The sequence below is a fragment of the Malurus melanocephalus genome, unplaced genomic scaffold, assembly GCF_030028575.1.
Source record: "Malurus melanocephalus ecotype Western Australia unplaced genomic scaffold, MMel_1.1 scaffold_52, whole genome shotgun sequence".
NCBI lineage: Eukaryota > Metazoa > Chordata > Aves > Passeriformes > Maluridae > Malurus > Malurus melanocephalus.
In genome coordinates, this window is record NW_026623284.1 from 703,032 (window position 1) to 720,357 (window position 17,326).

The 17,326-nt window shown below is 41.1% G+C and overlaps 1 protein-coding gene across 1 annotated transcript; it reads left to right on the forward strand.

Annotated features, from left to right (window-relative positions):
• Nucleotides 1-811: 811 nt before the first annotated feature.
• Nucleotides 812-13,943, forward strand: XRCC2 (X-ray repair cross complementing 2). Its single transcript, XM_057365378.1, has 3 exons — nucleotides 812-875; nucleotides 5,236-5,317; nucleotides 10,870-13,943. Exons 1-3 carry the CDS (start codon nucleotides 837-839, stop codon nucleotides 11,583-11,585), a joined length of 837 nt encoding a protein of 278 aa, XP_057221361.1. The 5' UTR covers nucleotides 812-836; the 3' UTR covers nucleotides 11,586-13,943.
• Nucleotides 13,944-17,326: the final 3,383 nt, after the last annotated feature.

Consider the following 17,326-nt stretch of genomic DNA (forward strand, 5'->3'; position numbering starts at 1 on the left):
GGCTGCTGACGTGACCGAGCCGCTGACCATCAGCTCCTGCCCTGCAGCATCACACCACACAASCCCAGTTTATTCCAGGGACTTATTAAAAATACTGTAGACCTCTTTTAATTTAGGCCATAATTGATAGCTGGCTTTGGCAAAGAGCAATTTTGCAGGCGTCAAGAGTTTAATCGCGGCCACGCGAACGAGCTTCCCTTGAGTCACAGCTGCCCCGGTGTCACAGAGGAGCATCCCTGAGTCACAGCAGCCCAGACACTGGCTCCTTTCCAGCAGGAGCAGAAGAAAAGCTCACACACCTATAGAAAGGTCTTTAAATAAACAAACAGTTGCTTCCAGGGGGGGTCAGCCTCTTTGGTCAAGTAACTTGGGACAGGATGAGAGGACATGGTTGTAAGCTGTGCCAGGGGAGGTTTAGGTTGGATATCAGGAAGAATTTGTTCAGGAACAGAGATTACACATTGAAAAGGGCGGCCCAGAAAGGTGGTGGAGTCATGGTCCCYGGAGATGTTAAACACTGGACATGTCCCTCAGTGCCGTGGTCTGGTTGACATGGTAGTGTTCGGTCATAAGTTGTACTCGATGAGCTCAGAGGTGTTTTCCAAACTAGTTGAATCTGATCTTCTTCCTGCGGTGTCCAAGGAATCCCAAACCACGGAGGACAATCAGGGGGATGGGTGGCCACGACTTGAACCCGAGGCGGGACTCGAACCTGAGGAGCCTCAGGCCGCGGGCTCCACCCCGCGCTCCCGGGGGGCTGAGCCGCGCAGGCGCAGAGGGCGCGGCCGAGCGGGGGCGCTGCGGGGCGGTGGCGAGAGCGGAGCAGCGGGGCCGCCATGGGTGACGCGTTCGGCGGGGCGGAGTCGGGCACGCAGGTGAGGTGCGGCCCCCGCCCCGCTCCTCTCAGCCCCGGGCCCGGGTACACGGGCGGGGTGGGCCGGGCGAGGCCGCAACYGGGGGTAAAAGGAGCGCCGAGTCTCTCCGCCTCACCGCCAAGGGGCAGGCGCGCCCCCGCGGGGACTCTGAGGGCGCGGTGTGGGAGGGAGGGAGTTCCGCCCCCTCGAAACGCCGCGGAGGCTTTCCCGGTGCATTTCCCGCGGATCCAGGAGGGATCGGGGCCCCGTGGGTTCCTCTCTTGGCTTAGTGTCGGGATGTAGGTGCGCTCCTGCCCATGGGCGCTTCTTGCAGCACCGGAGGAGAATTGGTTCAGGTGTCTCGGTAACTGCTTGATAAATATTCCCTTAGCACTYCCCTCCCAAGCGTTGGAGGGGGTGCTTAAGGAGGAAGATGTGAGGAAGGTTTGATTTAAAGGTTCGGACTTGATCTTAAAGGTCCCTTCCTACTTCATTATTGTATAAATAAACAGTACGCGAGGTGGAATTGCTTCCTTCTTCTCAGGAGAAAACGGGTTTGAGTTTCGGGTTTTTGTTGTGTTGTTTTAGTAGGGTTTTTATTTTCTGCATGGTTTATTTGTTAGARACTTCCACTTGCAAACAGCAACTTAACTGCTTGGAGGTTTATATGTAACTCCCAGAATATGCTAAATAGTTCACATAAAATAGAAAAGGGTGATAATGTTTATTGTTACAGCTCTGTGTGTTTTTAGTGGGATTTGAGCTTTTAAGCCCTTTTGACACTTAAAAAATAAARAAATTAGTGCCAGCTGTCCACTATCAGCAAATAGACACGAATTAGGGACATGAGCTGTGCTTTCTGTCCAGGGGGTAAATGCATTTATTTGTCCAYGAGTGGTGCCAACAGGGAATGCATATGGCATCAACTGCCTGCAGTGGATGGATATCCAACCTGGAACAAGGGAGGAATTGACAACCAGTGGGTTAAGAAGGGTCAATATATGAATGCAGTGTGCAGAAAAAAATTGTAAAAGTGCTTGAAACRGAAAGCACTTAATTTAAAACAATACTTCCTCAAGTAGTCTCATGCGTAAAGTCAGATTTTACTGAGTTATGCTGAAACCGCAGTGTTGTACTTTTATTATTGAATCTAATTAATAGAGCAAATTAGAACTTTCTGCAAAACACCTTGGGTATATCACAATAAAAGTAATGATAAATAGCTTCCATATGTCTTCATACCCAAAGTTTACAAAAGCTCACTCAGAGTGGTTACAGTGGTTGAGAATTAAATTTTGTCTCGTACTCAAGATAGGTTTGTATAAATAGCCTGTAGGTTAGCTCACAGCCGCTAACAGAGCTGGAGTATTTAATTTGAATTTCTTTAACATTTTAATGAAGTAATCTCTCATTCCTGACAAGACCTATGTGTGTGTTTCCATTTATGCACAGCTCTGTTGAAACCAACAGAGTATAAGCACATCATGCATTAGTCAGTAGGAATGTCTACATGCATATTTGTTTATTAAAAGGACGATAAATTATAAAAGGCATAGTTGAAATATTTGAGTCCCATCAGCTTTGTCATTAGTGACATTTAACCCAGCTGCTACTGAACTCTTGCTGCACAGCTTGTTCTCTACATGTAACTGCACAAATGTGCAGTTCTTGGTGGCATAATTACATTTTCAAAGAATACCTCAGAGTGAGGACCTATCACTAGCAGGTTGCTACAACGTGTGTTTTGTGTAAAAGAAGATGGAGAGGCTTATGAAAGAAGAGATGAGCATCTCCAGTTTGATTATAAAATCTGAAGTCTCTAATATTGGATTTGAAATTGACTTGGGATTTTTTTCTAAGCTCTTCCTACTCCAAGATTCTCTCCAGTGGTGCTGTACTGTTGTGTTTTGTACGTTGTCTGTGACAAAGCTTGGGTCACCTGACGTCTGCCCTCTAGATTTCCCTTTACATGCCGTAGATTTCTCCCTCTGTCATTTTACAGAAGAACATGTGAGGAGGCAAAACAGAAATGCCTCCCCTGGAACAGAGCCAGAGTGACTCTTACTCCGTTTGGAACAGCCCGTGTTGTCCCTGTCTGTAGTATGGGCAGAGGTGAGAGATGCCTGTGTAGTGTCTCATCTCAGCTTTGCTTCCGTCACTTCTGCTGCAGTGTGGACAAACCTTTGTGAGAGTTGAAGGAAAAYTGTTGGCTGTTTCTGCCAGGAACCCCGTTGCTCCCAGCATGGCACTAATGAGGCAAGTGCCTTTGGAGATTCTGCTTCAGAACTCGGAAATAAATACAAGCTTGMTAAAAACACAGGTGCGCTATCATCAGCAAATTACCATAAATTACCTACATGAGCAGTACTCAGAGAAAGCACCTGTAGTTATTTAAAATTAATACATAAACTTGTCATTTAAATAACTGCAGATTCATATTTAAACGATAGCGATCAATCTGCCATGTATTTYCAGAGCTCTTTGAGTAAACTTGAAGAGGTGATAGTCTAAAAGGAGACAGGAGCTCACTGTTTCCTGAAGAAATAAACTGCAGAGGATGTGTTTGGTAATGTGCAAATTAATTTAGGAGCAGGAGGCTGCAGAAATGTGTATAAGCCAGCAATAATTGTGACTGCTGGCCCCAGCAGTGCCCATAATTGAGCCCCTGTTATCCCTGAGTGCYGCAGTGGTGCTTCCTTTGCTAAGAAGTCAAGAGATCAGACAACTGCAGCCTGTGGTGGTTTTCCTCTTTCTCTCAGCTTCCACTGCCAGACAATGGGGTGAGAGATTCCTGGTCCTTCTTCTCACCAGAGGCAGGGCCCGGCCTTGGCAGTGGCTTGCACAGAAGAGCTGCACATGTAGGGTCTGCCAAGCCCCTCTTGGTAGTTGRAAGTTGCTGGTTTATGCACCCCAACATAGATTCCTGTATTGTTGTGTACATATGACCATCTGGATTTTTCTTTGTCCAGATCATGGAACCCTGCTGGTTCCCAAGAGTTCACCGTGCCAGTGTTCTCTGTACTGCACAAATATGTGAAGTATAATGGGAGGATCTGCAGATCCAGAGCAAGGTCTATTGGAGTGTTTTTCTGGCCCTTCAGWGGACAAGTCAGAAAACTCTCCTGGATACATGTGAAGAGGCCAAGGCAAACACACTGACATTTTGCTAATGGAAGGGACTCTKAAAATGTCAATGAAAATGTCACACTTAGATTKCCATTGTGACCACATGAAGTAAATTCAGGGCCTTTTAAAGGAGTTTTATTTTACTGYTAAAGGCAAATGCACAGAGCTATTTTAAGAACTTTAAGACAATTCAGAGCAAATGTTGCTCATGGATGTGGCAAGGAGGAAAGCAAGAGAAGGCAGCAGTTTAAGGGTTTGTGCTCATTGCTCAGTTGGTCTTGAGGATGGGATAAAATTGAACAGGATTTGTTTTGCTCAGATCTTTAAGTGACAGCTGTGTRTCTTGGAGAATGAAGTATGTGGCACCAGGGTATGTGCTCTGTTGACACTGAGCATCTCAATAGTGTCCTTTCCCATGTGTGCTAATACACGTAGGGAGCAACAGCTCAGGTGCTGAGGGAAATGTTCATTCTTGCTTTGTACAGTTTGCCAGAAYTACTAATAGTGCAGGTTATGTGAATACCTGTCTACTTTCTATGCAAATACCTCTCAATTTAAGAAACTGTCCACGATCTTTGAACTAATTAATTTTACAATGGACTTATTTTACAAGGGGCTTTGGAGAACTTGCTTAACRAATTCGAGCTTGCTTTAGAAAGGTTGTTGCACAGCCACTGGTGACTAATTACTTTTGAACATTCTTAATCCATACTCTGTTTGAACAAGTAACTATGATATAATAGGATTGTAGGCCAGAGGAGTCCTGTGTAACTTTTCAGGTGAAATGCACATGGTTCTGCTTAATTCTCAGAGAGGCTGACTGGGGGATTGATGATGGGTAAGGTTTCGCCTCTTAGCCAGTATTTTTTTTTTTTGGAGGCCATGGTTATTACAAATGATGTTCTTTCCCTTTGTTCTTTGGAATGGCAGCACTGCTGTGTACCAGAGGCAATCCCTCTCACTAATGTACCTGAGCAGCCTTTGCTTTTTARGCTTTATTTCTCCTGATATGTCCAGTCCTCATTGTCTCTGAATCACACAAACAGTGTGCTCACTGTTTGTAAGGATGGGACTTGCTGTTGCTCTAGTCCAGACAATACATTTCCACATGTATTAAATAAAACATTTTTAAAATCAGGCTAGTCTTTTGAAAGTACTGTCATGGAAAACTGTCAGTTCTTAGAATCCTTTAAATTAGTTTCCTGATGTCCATTATTCTAAGTTAACAACATGGCTTCTTGTTTTTTTTTWAAAGCTACTTGCACGACTGGAGGGCAGAAGTTCTCTAAAGAATCTTGAACCTTATCTGTTTGCTGAGGAAGGATCTCCTGTTCATGGTAAAAATGTGTCTTTATGCCATTTATGGAAAAATGTCCATGTAAAAGTATTCTCAGCAATRTGACAGAGATAAGCGTACAAGTAAATTATTTTGCTGTAGATCAGAATTTTAAGTGTTGATATAGTTGTATGCGAACTAGATAAAGTGAATAATGCGATATCACCATCCCAAACATAATGAAATGGGCCTCAAAATCTGCTTTATGCATATCAAAACATAGGTGTAGGTGAGTAAATACCAAGCATGTTGATCAGTGTCTAGTAGTTTTATGGCAATTTGTTCTAGAGTCGGTTATTAAACCTCTTTGTTTGTTTTCTTTTTAATCAGTGGTCTAGACAACCACCACAAAGTTATAACTGCAGAAATTTGCAAAGGACATGAGGTTCAGTAAATAGCAAAGAATTCAGTGATATGGACTGGTCTGGGTAAGTTAGGATAAGGGGCATKAGCAAACAGTATTTTTCAAAACAGCCAAGTCATCAAGCCATTTGGTCTTGACCTGAAAAATCCTAATTATACCTAGAACTTTATAAACAATTCCTTATTATGGCCATAGGTAGTAATTAGTTGAATGAGTTCAAAATGTTAGGATCAACATGGTTCATAGAGACCTTGAGTGAATGAACAAGAATTTAAAATTGGAGAAATAAGGCAACCTCCCAATAACACCAGTACAAGAAATTTTAAGATCAAGGTTGGATATTTTAATGAAAGAAATTTCTGAGCTAAGCAGAAATTAACACATGATTCAGGAAGTCAGACTGATTTTCCAGATTGTATGAAATTACACAATGGAAGAGTCAACTCTGATTACACAAGATTAAAAATATGTATGAAAAAAGACATATGAGTGGCAAACTGTAAGGATCRTGTGAGCCACTACTGTAGAATTTATGGATGAGTGAGTGGATTTCATAAGGCAGGTATGTGGCTTAGGTGGTTATCAGCACACTTGTCTGCAGTTTGAGTTCCCACAAACATAGAAGCTTCAGAAGAAATAGCAGAAAAAGCAATAAAAAGAATCAACATWATTGGATGAGAGATGATGCTTAGTCTACAGACGCAGTCACTGTGAGACTCTTCGTGTATTGTTTTGCAGCACTAGAGAATACATGGTGTGTTTAGCAGTACACGATTCCTGCCCTGAAAGTTTCCAATGTGACATAACAAAGATAAAGGRCAGAGAAATACTGCTAAGCCAGTGCAAGTAGAGCACAGAGGAATATTTAAATGCTCTCATTTCTGAACTGCTGTGTTACTCACAAGAAGAATTAAGGACCAGGAGTGAAATTGATATATGCTTCACAGCTCTGAAATTCTTAATTTTTTAAGAAGATGAGCTGTTACTGTAWTTTTTTCAAAACACTAAATATCAAATGCAAACATCTTTTAGTCTGGATGTTTGGTATTTTTCAGTCAACTTTRCACACAAAAAACAAATGTTTGAGTCTATGTACTGGTCAAACAGACTTTAAGAAGTTTTCTTGTGGATCACTAACTGTCTTTGCTGCAGTCCATAGCACTGTATAATTTCATGTCRAATTATGTGCTTTGCTCTTAACGTTTTATAGGTAGTTCATGTCTGTCCAAAGATGGTTCCAGAACCTCAGTTCTAAGATGGCTGGAAACCTTCTCAAATTCATCACTGGTTTCTCTRTTCCAACACAGTCATTGAGCTTTTGAAGCACTTGTATTTTTCTTCTGCTTTCAACAAATGGTATCAATTATTACCCGTACTGGTCATGCTTTTTGGCTGACATTAATGAAGCTGCCTAACATATTAGCACAGCTCTTTAGCTGTATATATATAAATGGACTTCACCTTTTATTACGTTTTTGCTTTGTCTTTTAATACCACAGTATTCATGTGAGCCCMTGTGTTATTTTGATGTGTGTTCTCATTACTCAGTCTTAAATCCCTGTTGAAGGCCTACCTCTCCATTTGTCATGAACTTGACTTTTAGTGTGTCACTGTGGAATTCTATAATATGTTGGCCATGAAATCTGCACTGAACAGCTCTTAATCTAAAATGCTGTGATTAAAGCAAAGCAAAGACTTAAATTATTCTTTYTTCTGATGGTATTTAAACCAAACAAATATGTTGATGTTTCAATAAACTATCCAAAGGTTACATTTTAGTGAAGTGTTCATAACTTGTGTGGCAGGGTACTGTAAAATAGGGACAGGTAATATAGGTATTAATGTGATACTCTAGCCACTGCTACTAATTATGATGGACTTGCATATTTAAGACACATAAGTACATTAATTACATACCATTTAAGCTCCTCTGGAATGGAGCAAAAGTGACACAAGCATTAAATAATCTTCCATTATTGCCAGTCATGTTTCCCCTGTGCCACTGGCACGAAGGTGTGTGTGTCAATGTAAAGCTCTGATGTTCAGCAATAGTGTGACACCCARCATTAACTTAGAATAAATATTGAGCCTTTCTGCTTCACTTAAAAATGGTATAAATATTAGTGACAGCTTCTGCATGGTATTGTAAATGACCAGCCCAGGAACCTCAAGGTAGCCTAGGATGTGAAATACATGAAGTTATTCATGAGTATTCCAACAACCTGTTTGTTCTGCAGTGTCAGAAAATAGTTTGCTAGTGGATTGATTGCAGACAAAAATAAGGCTCTTATTCAAAATATAATACCAAATTGATGACCAGGACTGAGACAATGTTTCAGTTAAAAATATAGTAGTGTTTCATAAATATTTACATTGCTGCAGCATCATTTAGTTTAACCCGCATGCCCATTCATAGAAGTGGACTATAGTTCTCTCTAGTCTGCCCATAGTGGGCCAGTTCAAGCTGCCCTGAGCCAGGCAATGTGTTGAGTGAATCCTTAAAACCTACTTCTTGAATTCACCAGTGCTGAATTTCATGTGAAATTGCTCTGCTCATCCATCTCCATCTGCTAAATCTTCACAAACTTAAGTCTTTATTAACCCAATTAGTTTGTCTTCTGCATGTTTTGCCAAGCTAATGGAACATTCATCTACTGATATGTTTAACATCTGCCAACACCAATTCTAATAGAAAAAATTCCCATTAACTTTCTTCCATGTTAAAGTGTCTGTTCCTGGTCTCCCTTTTAGCCTGTTCTCATCCTGTGACAGTATCTTTTTACTAATCCTCCTTTCAAAGTTGTTTTGACATTAATGGATGATGCTAGTCCTGATCACTCAGTTTCTTCTGTGACCTATTGTCAGGGTGTCAGAGGCTTCTTGAAAATGTTGCTGGCCTCACTTCCTCCTTTGCTGTGTCATGGTTTGTCCTCTCCGATCCAGAGAAATGAATTTCCCCTGTTATCTTACTGTAACAGCCTGGTTGCTAATTCAATGAAACCCTACATTTATAGATGTTGCTATAAATGGCCTCTGTTTTGCTCCCGTTCTTCTTGTGGGCAGCCTCTTGGATAATCAGGAAGGCACAGAAATCCCCAGCTCTCTTGAGGTTTTCTTGCAGTCCAAGCTGTTAGTGTTCTCAGAGTAACTCAAGTGTCTTGGTCAAACTAAAAGGCAGCTGTGTATCTCTTTCAGCAATGTTGAACAGACTTTCAGGCTGCTTGGCTGTCTTGCGGTTCACATTTATAAACCACCACCACAAAAACCTCTGAGAATTATTTTTGTCATTCAACTTAAAATTTGTACTTAAATAAGTTTTATTAGTTCTACCAATAAAATGCCTCATCCAGGGTTACTCTGTAGCACACAGACACCCTGCTAGAACATCTTCAAATGAAATAGTGAAGCATTTATATCCCAGAATAATTTTGAATCAAACAGGTCATACTTTGTTATAAAGGCAGGTGAAGCAGTCTGTATTGCCTGTTGGCCCCACTCAGTTACTGGTCTGGATTCAGAAATGCCAGTCAGGGTGGCAGAGGTTTTATGCCACAGCCAGTGGCAAAAGATACACTTCGTTCCTTAACAAGAGCTGCCTTACGCAATTGTTCTAAAATATTTCAAGAGATGAAATATGAGGGAATGACCTAGCCAGCACATTTAGGAGGAGCTCTTCCAAGCTGGTATCTCATCCTGCCAGGGTGTGGTTATGTTTCTGGCGATGGCGGTGTGACAGAAGAGCCACTGGCTGCAAGTCTCAGAGTTGGGCACTGTGACCTCTGGACAGGAAGAGAAAATAAAAATTTATGTCCCAGGAAGTGTAGTCATCTTTCATCTCAGAAGAGAGGGACTCATTCAGAACAGCTTAATAAGGGCTTGGGAGGCAATCAAGCTTTTTAATAAATTTCAAAGTATCAGAAATTCATAGAAATGGTATTTCTGAGTGTCACTGAAGTGGACAGACTAGTCACATCAGGCATAAATTGATTTTAACACTTGCAAAGGGAGAAGAGCCTGGTTTCTTCACTACCACCCTCCTCCCCTCATCTCAAGATGCGTCTTTACTTTATAGCCACTTGTGAATGAGCTTTCCTCTGGAAGCTGAGCAGTGACTTGAAAAACCCTGTTAACTCAGGCAGGCACAAACATGTTTAAGGAAAGTTGCAATTAATTTTCTATTCTTGCATTCCCCTATGGACCATTCGCACTTGCCAGGGCCATAGAAATCTCTCACCTTCCTGCAGTTACAGTTGTGTGATTCTCCTTACTGCATGTATTTACCCTTCTACCTAAAATCCAAAATGTCATAAATAAATAATCCAGTTCCCAAAATTAGAAATTTATAAAGAGCAGCCAATAAATTTACTTTTTTTTAGAGTCTTGCTCTGATACAAGAAGTCAGAAGACTTCGGATAAGGCTGTAGAGTATCTTACATTTCACATCCAACAAAAGAACTGGTTTCCTAATGAAGCTTAAAGCTGTTTTTAATTAACATTTTAAATTTTTATTATATGTATTTTATGAGCCACATGGATGAGGTAATTAGGCTGAATCCTTTTATGAACAGAGATCTTTTGCTTCAGACAGAGGAGTTGCCTGGAGATGAAGGAATCCCTGAGTCTCCCTTGTCAAAAGGTTTCATATTATTATCACCACAGTAAAATGTAAGTGCTAAATAAACTTACTGGTGTTCTCTTCACCAGTCACAAATTCCTGTAGGAATCTTGTGATATACAGCATGTGGCATCTATGTGATATGACCTCTAATATGTCAATTTTTTTTTTTGTTTTTTTTCTCTACTTTGCTGTTTCTTAATTGTGTGTGCGTAGTGTAGATGGTTTCTTAGCCACTTGTGTGCAGCAGCTTCCTCTWCTGCCTTCACCTGCCTGTAATGACACAGATGAAGTCCAGTTGCGAACCTTTTATTGATAGAAGTCTCCCGGATGCTGCTGGCAGAGGTTTTCAGCCTTTGTTCACAACTGATKTACTTCACTTCAGAGGCCTTTCTTGAAAACTGAAATGCTTTTTGTATATGTTAACCAGGATTTAAACAGTTTTATGAATGTCAAATTTTCTAAAATGCATTTTCCAATTTGTGGAATAGCGAGTATTSGTTCAGAAAACGCTGAAAACCAACTCTGGGCTGTAAATGCTCACCTGACAACGTGTTGCTTTGTTTTCGAACAGGAGACGTTGTTGAATTCCATGGCCCAGAAGGAACAGGAAAAACAGAAATGCTTTATCACCTAATAGCTCGCTGCATCGTTCCCAAAACAGAAGGAGGACTGGAAGTAGAAGTCATGTTTGTTGACACAGATTACCATTTCGATATGCTCCGTCTGGTCACCATTCTTGAGAACAGACTGGCACAAGGGACGGAAGAAATGATAAAGCAATGCCTGGGAAGGCTTTTCCTTGTGAGCTGCAATAGTAGCACTCAGTTACTCCTCACTCTCTACTCTCTAGAAAACCTGTTCTGTGCTCACCCCTCACTCTGTGTCTTGCTTTTAGACAGTTTATCAGCTTTCTATTGGATAGACAGAAGCAATGGAGGGGAGAGTCTCACCTTGCAGGAGATGAACCTGAAGAAATGTGCTAACTTCCTTGAAAAGCTTGTGACACAGCACCACTTGATCCTCTTTGCAACAACACAGACACTAATGCAGAAATCAGCAAACTCTGCAGAAAGCTTTTTCCCTTTAAAACTTCCACATGAAACTGATACAGACTACAGACCGTATCTCTGTAAATCATGGCAGCAAATGGTAACCCACAGGATATTTTTCTCTAAGCAGTGTAATTCTGGCAACAGCACAGGCTTTACAGTAATTTCTTGCCACCTCAAAAGAAACCAGATAGTAAAACGTTCATTTAGTGTTGCAGAATGTGGAGTTCAGTTTTAACATCAGTTTATTTTGTAATTGTTTATGAAATCCTGGTGCTTGAGGCCTGTTTAGGTCTAAGTAGCTTTTAGTAACTTTCCAACTAGCTGGTTGTTTCTGGGTGATTAAGAATTKTTGTCAACATTTTCTTAAAATGTAGTGAAGAGCAGGGAATGATAAAATTTTTTTATTACTTCAGGAGTTCAGTCCAAACTATAGAGGAATGTTGGCATTACTTGTTTGTGCTTCATCAAGAAAATGTAACCAAGACACACTAAACTCCTGGTATCCTTCAGCAATCTAACTATGTGGCCAAATGCCTGCTGGAATTTCTTGCTGCTTTACACTCCTTCTCTTCCAAGCTCCAGAAGTAGGAGCCTGGTTGTCTGTGGCAGAGGTTGCAAAGAGGCCATAGTTCACTCTTTATAAACATTGGTCTTGGTTTATTCCCTGTAGCCTTGGGCATAAGAAATGCATTCACAATTTTGCCTGGACAAGGAGATTAATTTTCCCAGCCTATTAAATAGTGGCGATMCTGTGCTTTGCCAGCTCTCAGCCTCTCCATTTACGTTTGCAAGTGCTCAGAGGAGCAGGGATTGTAGGTGTTCTGACCCTTACAAACATCTGGCTTAGAAGAATCTTCAGCTATTAAAGATATGGAGACCTTATTTCCATAACTGAAAGAAAAGTAAAGACCCAGCTCTGGGTACCTGTGAGTTTGTGCTGCATGCAGCAAAGAGCTTAGTTTTTGAAAAGACTTAAGTGCAAATTATGGGTTGTTTTGGAGTGGGGGTTGTATTTTTGTTGTTTGGGTTTTTTTTTAAATGATGCCCAGACTTTTTTTCTCCGCCCTTCCTCATTGTTCCTTCCCAATTCTTTCCCTTCCCCACTCTCTCTAAGAAATCCAGGAATGCCGTGCCTCTGGTCTTTACCAATATGTATTTGCCACATGTAGAACATTTGTGTGCAGGATTTGGCATGCAACATGTTGCAATTCTGGCAAAGAAGATTGAGAACTTATGAGAAATGCCCTACAGTTCTGGCAAAGAGCACCATATTATTTATGAACCTAGAGTGCCCTTTGAAAGCTTCAAAGTGTTTTACAAGAAAGAAAATAGCACACAGTACATTATTTAATACCAAAAAATTACATTAGCTTACAAATTCAAATTACTCAAACAAGGGGAAATATTTCTCACAGCGATGTTTGTTCAGTCATGTTACACAGCACGTTTTATAGTTTAGATGAAGAGATTATTAACAAAAATGCATATTAAGAAGAAGTATCTAGCTCAGTATCTTTTTGAGGAAGATGCCTAAAAAACTCGGTTGTGAGACACCTTTGAATTTCCTGACTTCTGAAGCAGCTTTTTGGAACTGAATATACGTCTGGAATCCCAGCTGTGTATAGTTCAGTTACCCCCTTGGGTTCCACCGTGTCTGTTCACAMTGAGTTCAGTTTAATTATTCTTTCTATGGGAAAACATCCTTTTTTTTTATTCTCATTTTAAACTTTCCATCTGAACACTTCTTCATGCCAGTCAATTCTTTCACTGTGGCACATGAGTGAACTTTGCCTTTTCAATGTCTCCCCAGAGCTGATGATCTTAGAGAATGTCACTTTGTTTGTGCTTTCTCATTCAATATGTACTTTATTTCAGAACTTGCATAAATAAACAAATCCATGAAAAAATATGTAACAACCATTCAGCCTAGAGTGGACCCGTTAGATGGTTTACCATCAGTAGACAGTTCTACTATGAGTTATGATAAAAGGCATTCTTGATTTTTTTTGTAAAGAGGAATGGGAAAATTCAAGTAGAACTAGAAAAGTTTAAATTCTGAAAAATCTAGGGCTATGTAATTTCTACTAGGAAAAAAAAAAAAGCCCCCCTTTCCATTGGAGAATATAGCTTGATGATTAAGTTCTTCATAAAATCATACTTGCTAAAGAATATGCTTGAGAAAAAAAAAAAACAATGGATATGTTCTGGGATTACTGTCTGGAAAAAAAGCTTTTTTATTATTCACAATGTAGTTTGTATTTTGCATTGTACTATAAAAGAAATGCCAAAATTGAAATGAAGCCAAAGCTCTAGTTGATCAAAAAGAGCACCTCAGGAAAYTTTGAAATTTCTCAGTTTTATTTTTACTTTGAATACAGACAGATTTTTTTAATTCTCTGGTAATTGTAATATTCATGCTCTGCATGTTTGTTTTAGCTGTATAGCAAGCCTGGATTTCCAAGATGCTGAGCATCTGCATATCCCTGTAATACTGCAGGAAGGATAGGCAGTACATAATCTGTGAGTGCACTGACCTCATACTCTGACAAAATTATGCCATTTGGAAAAATGGACCTTCAGGATACAAGTCTAAGAAATAGTGATAACCTAGGAGGCAGCAATCTTATTTTTACCTTCATGCTCTATGGCTATTAAAAATGGGGTTTGCCATTTTTGAAGTAGAGCATTTTCTCAAAATATTGTACTGACTGTAGTTAGTGGAGACTGTGCATCATCCTTGTGAGCCAGGAGCAGTGTATGAAATGTAGGATTATCCTTGGAATATCCTGTTTCATGCAGATTCTCCTCTTTCACCTAGACCTGAGGTACCACCCTGCCTCCAGCCCACTGTCTCACCTGGGGCAGCAGCTCAGTCTCCCRGAGAGGAAGCACATGTTGGGTTAGTAGGTCTGTGCTAAATCAGCCCTGCGGAAAAGCATGGAATGTGTGTATTCCTGAACTCTGATTTAGCCAGGTATTTCTTAGAAATTAAAATCCTTTCATGTCAGTGCCATTGTTCTTCAGCTCAAGGTGATAYTAAGGCTTTTGCAGGCACAGGAACATTTTACATTCCTTAGAATTTTTGTTTGTTGCTTCATATGCAACATGGAATTAAAGCAGCAAGATTGAAATAAAGAGGAACTAGTTCACCATTTCCCCCATCGTTTTCATAATGAGAGAGCTTCTTAGCAAAACCAAATTAAGGTATTTTGCAGGTTTTAAATTTATTTTCAACTAAACTAGTATTTTTATGGACACCTGGAAAGAAAATGTTGAGTTTTATATTCAGTTAAAAGGTCTTTGTAKTCCTTGACTTTTTATAGAGTAATAAAATACAAATAAGAGTTTGCTTGGTTTAAGTTTGTACTTGCACATAAAATTCAAGTTCCTTTTCTTACATAACTAATCTCAGAAACTMAGTTTTCCCTGGAGTTTGGAAATGGCAGAAGATAAATGTTCTCTTGTGGAAACATAYCTGCAGTTGTATTTTTGCTGGAGAGTAATGGACAAAGGAAGAAGAAATAAATACCACTGTGATGGCAACTGTGTAGAAGCCTTGGACTGTGTCTGAAGAGGAACATGACTTTTTACTTTTCTGTGACTGCTCTAATAAAATGTCTCTTGAACCTCTTTATTCAAATGTACTTTTGATACGCAGATACCATACTGGGGCAACGGGCAGCATCATTTTGCTATCTGCCTGATGCCAGACTTAACACCCACTTCAGGAGAAAGCTGTGCCACACCACCAAACTCCAACTGATGTAGGCAGCTGCAGTAAATTCTCATCTGTGTAAAAGCTGCAGACAGTTGCAATGTGTCCAACAACTACAGAGTAGCACAGGACCCCAGCATTTCAYAAAGAAGGGAAAACACTGGAAGGGCTTGGAAGATTTTGGCAATGGAAAAAAATTTCAGACAGGGAAAGAGGCATCAGTACAATGCGTGTGCRTGATCTGGATAGAGATCTGATGCCCTGCAGTGATCCTGGAATCAAAGGTCTGTCCATCTTTTGTGTGTGAGAGAAGACAGCAGAGTGGCACTTGGCTATGAAAAACATGGAGTGTGACAAAAGGGCCCGTGAACTGTTCACTGACRTGTCTATCATGGTAATGCTTTCAAACTCGACTAGAGTTGACCTGCAAGTTGCTCCCACCTGGGAATATGGATTACGCTATGTAGATGCTTTATAGCTTATTTATAATGAAAATATAAAACCCTGCTGCTCTGGACCCTGGAGGAATTAAATGTAAAAACAGACTTCCTATTTTATGTTGGGTTTTTTTTCCCTCCAGCTCTAGGCACCTTCCCAACAGTCAGCACTTCACTCCAAAGCACTCTTGCAGCTTTCTGTGGCAGGACCAAGTGTCACTGAAAGTGAGTRGTTTTCTCCTTTGCTGAGAGTTTATGTACACTCTTTATTACCAGCACAGACTGGGCTACCCAGAGAGGGAAGCTTGAACCCATGTGACACATCAGTGTAACTGGTAAATAGCTGTGGAGGCTTGATTCTGTTGGCAGTCACGAGTAATGTCACATTTGAGTAGATGATTTTGAAGAAACAGGGCTGTGACTTSCTTTGGGAAAAGTCTGGCACTCTTCCCTCTGCTTTCCCACCCTGCTTTGCATGCTGCCCCAGCCAGCTGGTCGTTGTACCTGTGTGGGCCTCAGTGCTCCAGGATAGCAGTGACGAGATGTCACCGCCTTGCCAAATGCTGGTGAACAGCCATGTTTGGATCTTGGCACTCTCGTTCTGCAGGAGTTGGCACAACCACTAGAGTTAATTTAAACCTTTTGCCAGGCTTCTTTCTCATACATCTCACTGGGCCTGTGCTAAAGACCTCCTAGCTGTGGGGGAGTTAGGAAAGAGATGAAATCTTGGAGTTTGAGCRTAAGAAGGACAAGATTTTTAGGCCRTTGCTCCAAAARGAGGCCAGGCAAGACTGTGAGGTTCCTGTAGKGGCAGACAGAAGTCAAGGCCTCAAAAGTGGCTTGGCAAAGGTCAAGGAGCAGACTGTACATCTCCTGTGAAGGGATGAATAGGAATTCTGACTTAGAGGATCTGCACACTCTTGCACTGGTGATAGAGAGGACAATGTTGTGGTGAACAGTGCTGTTGCTGAGGCACATCTCAGACTCTGTCACTGACAATTATGTCTCCATGCCAATATCTCTATGAAGAGGGAAGTGAGAGGGGGAAGGGGTTGAGAAGAGGGGATGCTATTTGGGAAACTCTTCAAGGCTTTGCTAAAGCATGGGAAACAGGAGAGCAATTTGGTCATCAGAAGTTGGCGAGCAAAGGGCTACATTTCTCTCCAGAGCCTGTAGAAAAATGCCCACAGTAGCAAAAAATGTCTTAGCTGAAAAACAGCACACTCTGAAAAGGTCTGGAGGTTCCAAGAGCAGTTTGTGGCCACCATGAAGAGGAAAACCTGGCTGGAGAGGAGACACCTCAAGAGCTGCTGTTCTGCTCCTCTGAGGTCCTAAAAGCATGTCCTGGTGGAACAGCACATACTGCCACTAGAAGCTCCTGTCACAGCTCCTTCAGCTGGAGATGGGACACTATTCAACCCCTTCTGGGAAGCAGGAACGTAGTGGGAGGCCACCCTGTCCCAATCCTGCTGAGCAGTCTTGCCCATGATGAGGAGCATTCACTTACAAGGTCATGGCTGAAATCTCCCTCATCTTTTATTTTAATGCCTTAACTTAGTGCCTCTGCAGTGATACTGCTGCCACTGCTTGCATTTCAATTACCGTATGCATCAGTGGCACGTTTCTGACTATAAAATCACACTTTGYGAAATTATACAGGTGCTTGTATTTTCACCTATCAGAAAAAAATGATGCATTAAAAAAAATTTATGAGTCCCCTAAGCAAATGCCATAGACCAGTTGCATAGGCAATGAAGTTACAGAAGCCAGTGGAGTCAGGAATTTGAATAACCCACACAGTTAAAGGAAAGGGCTCACCATCTT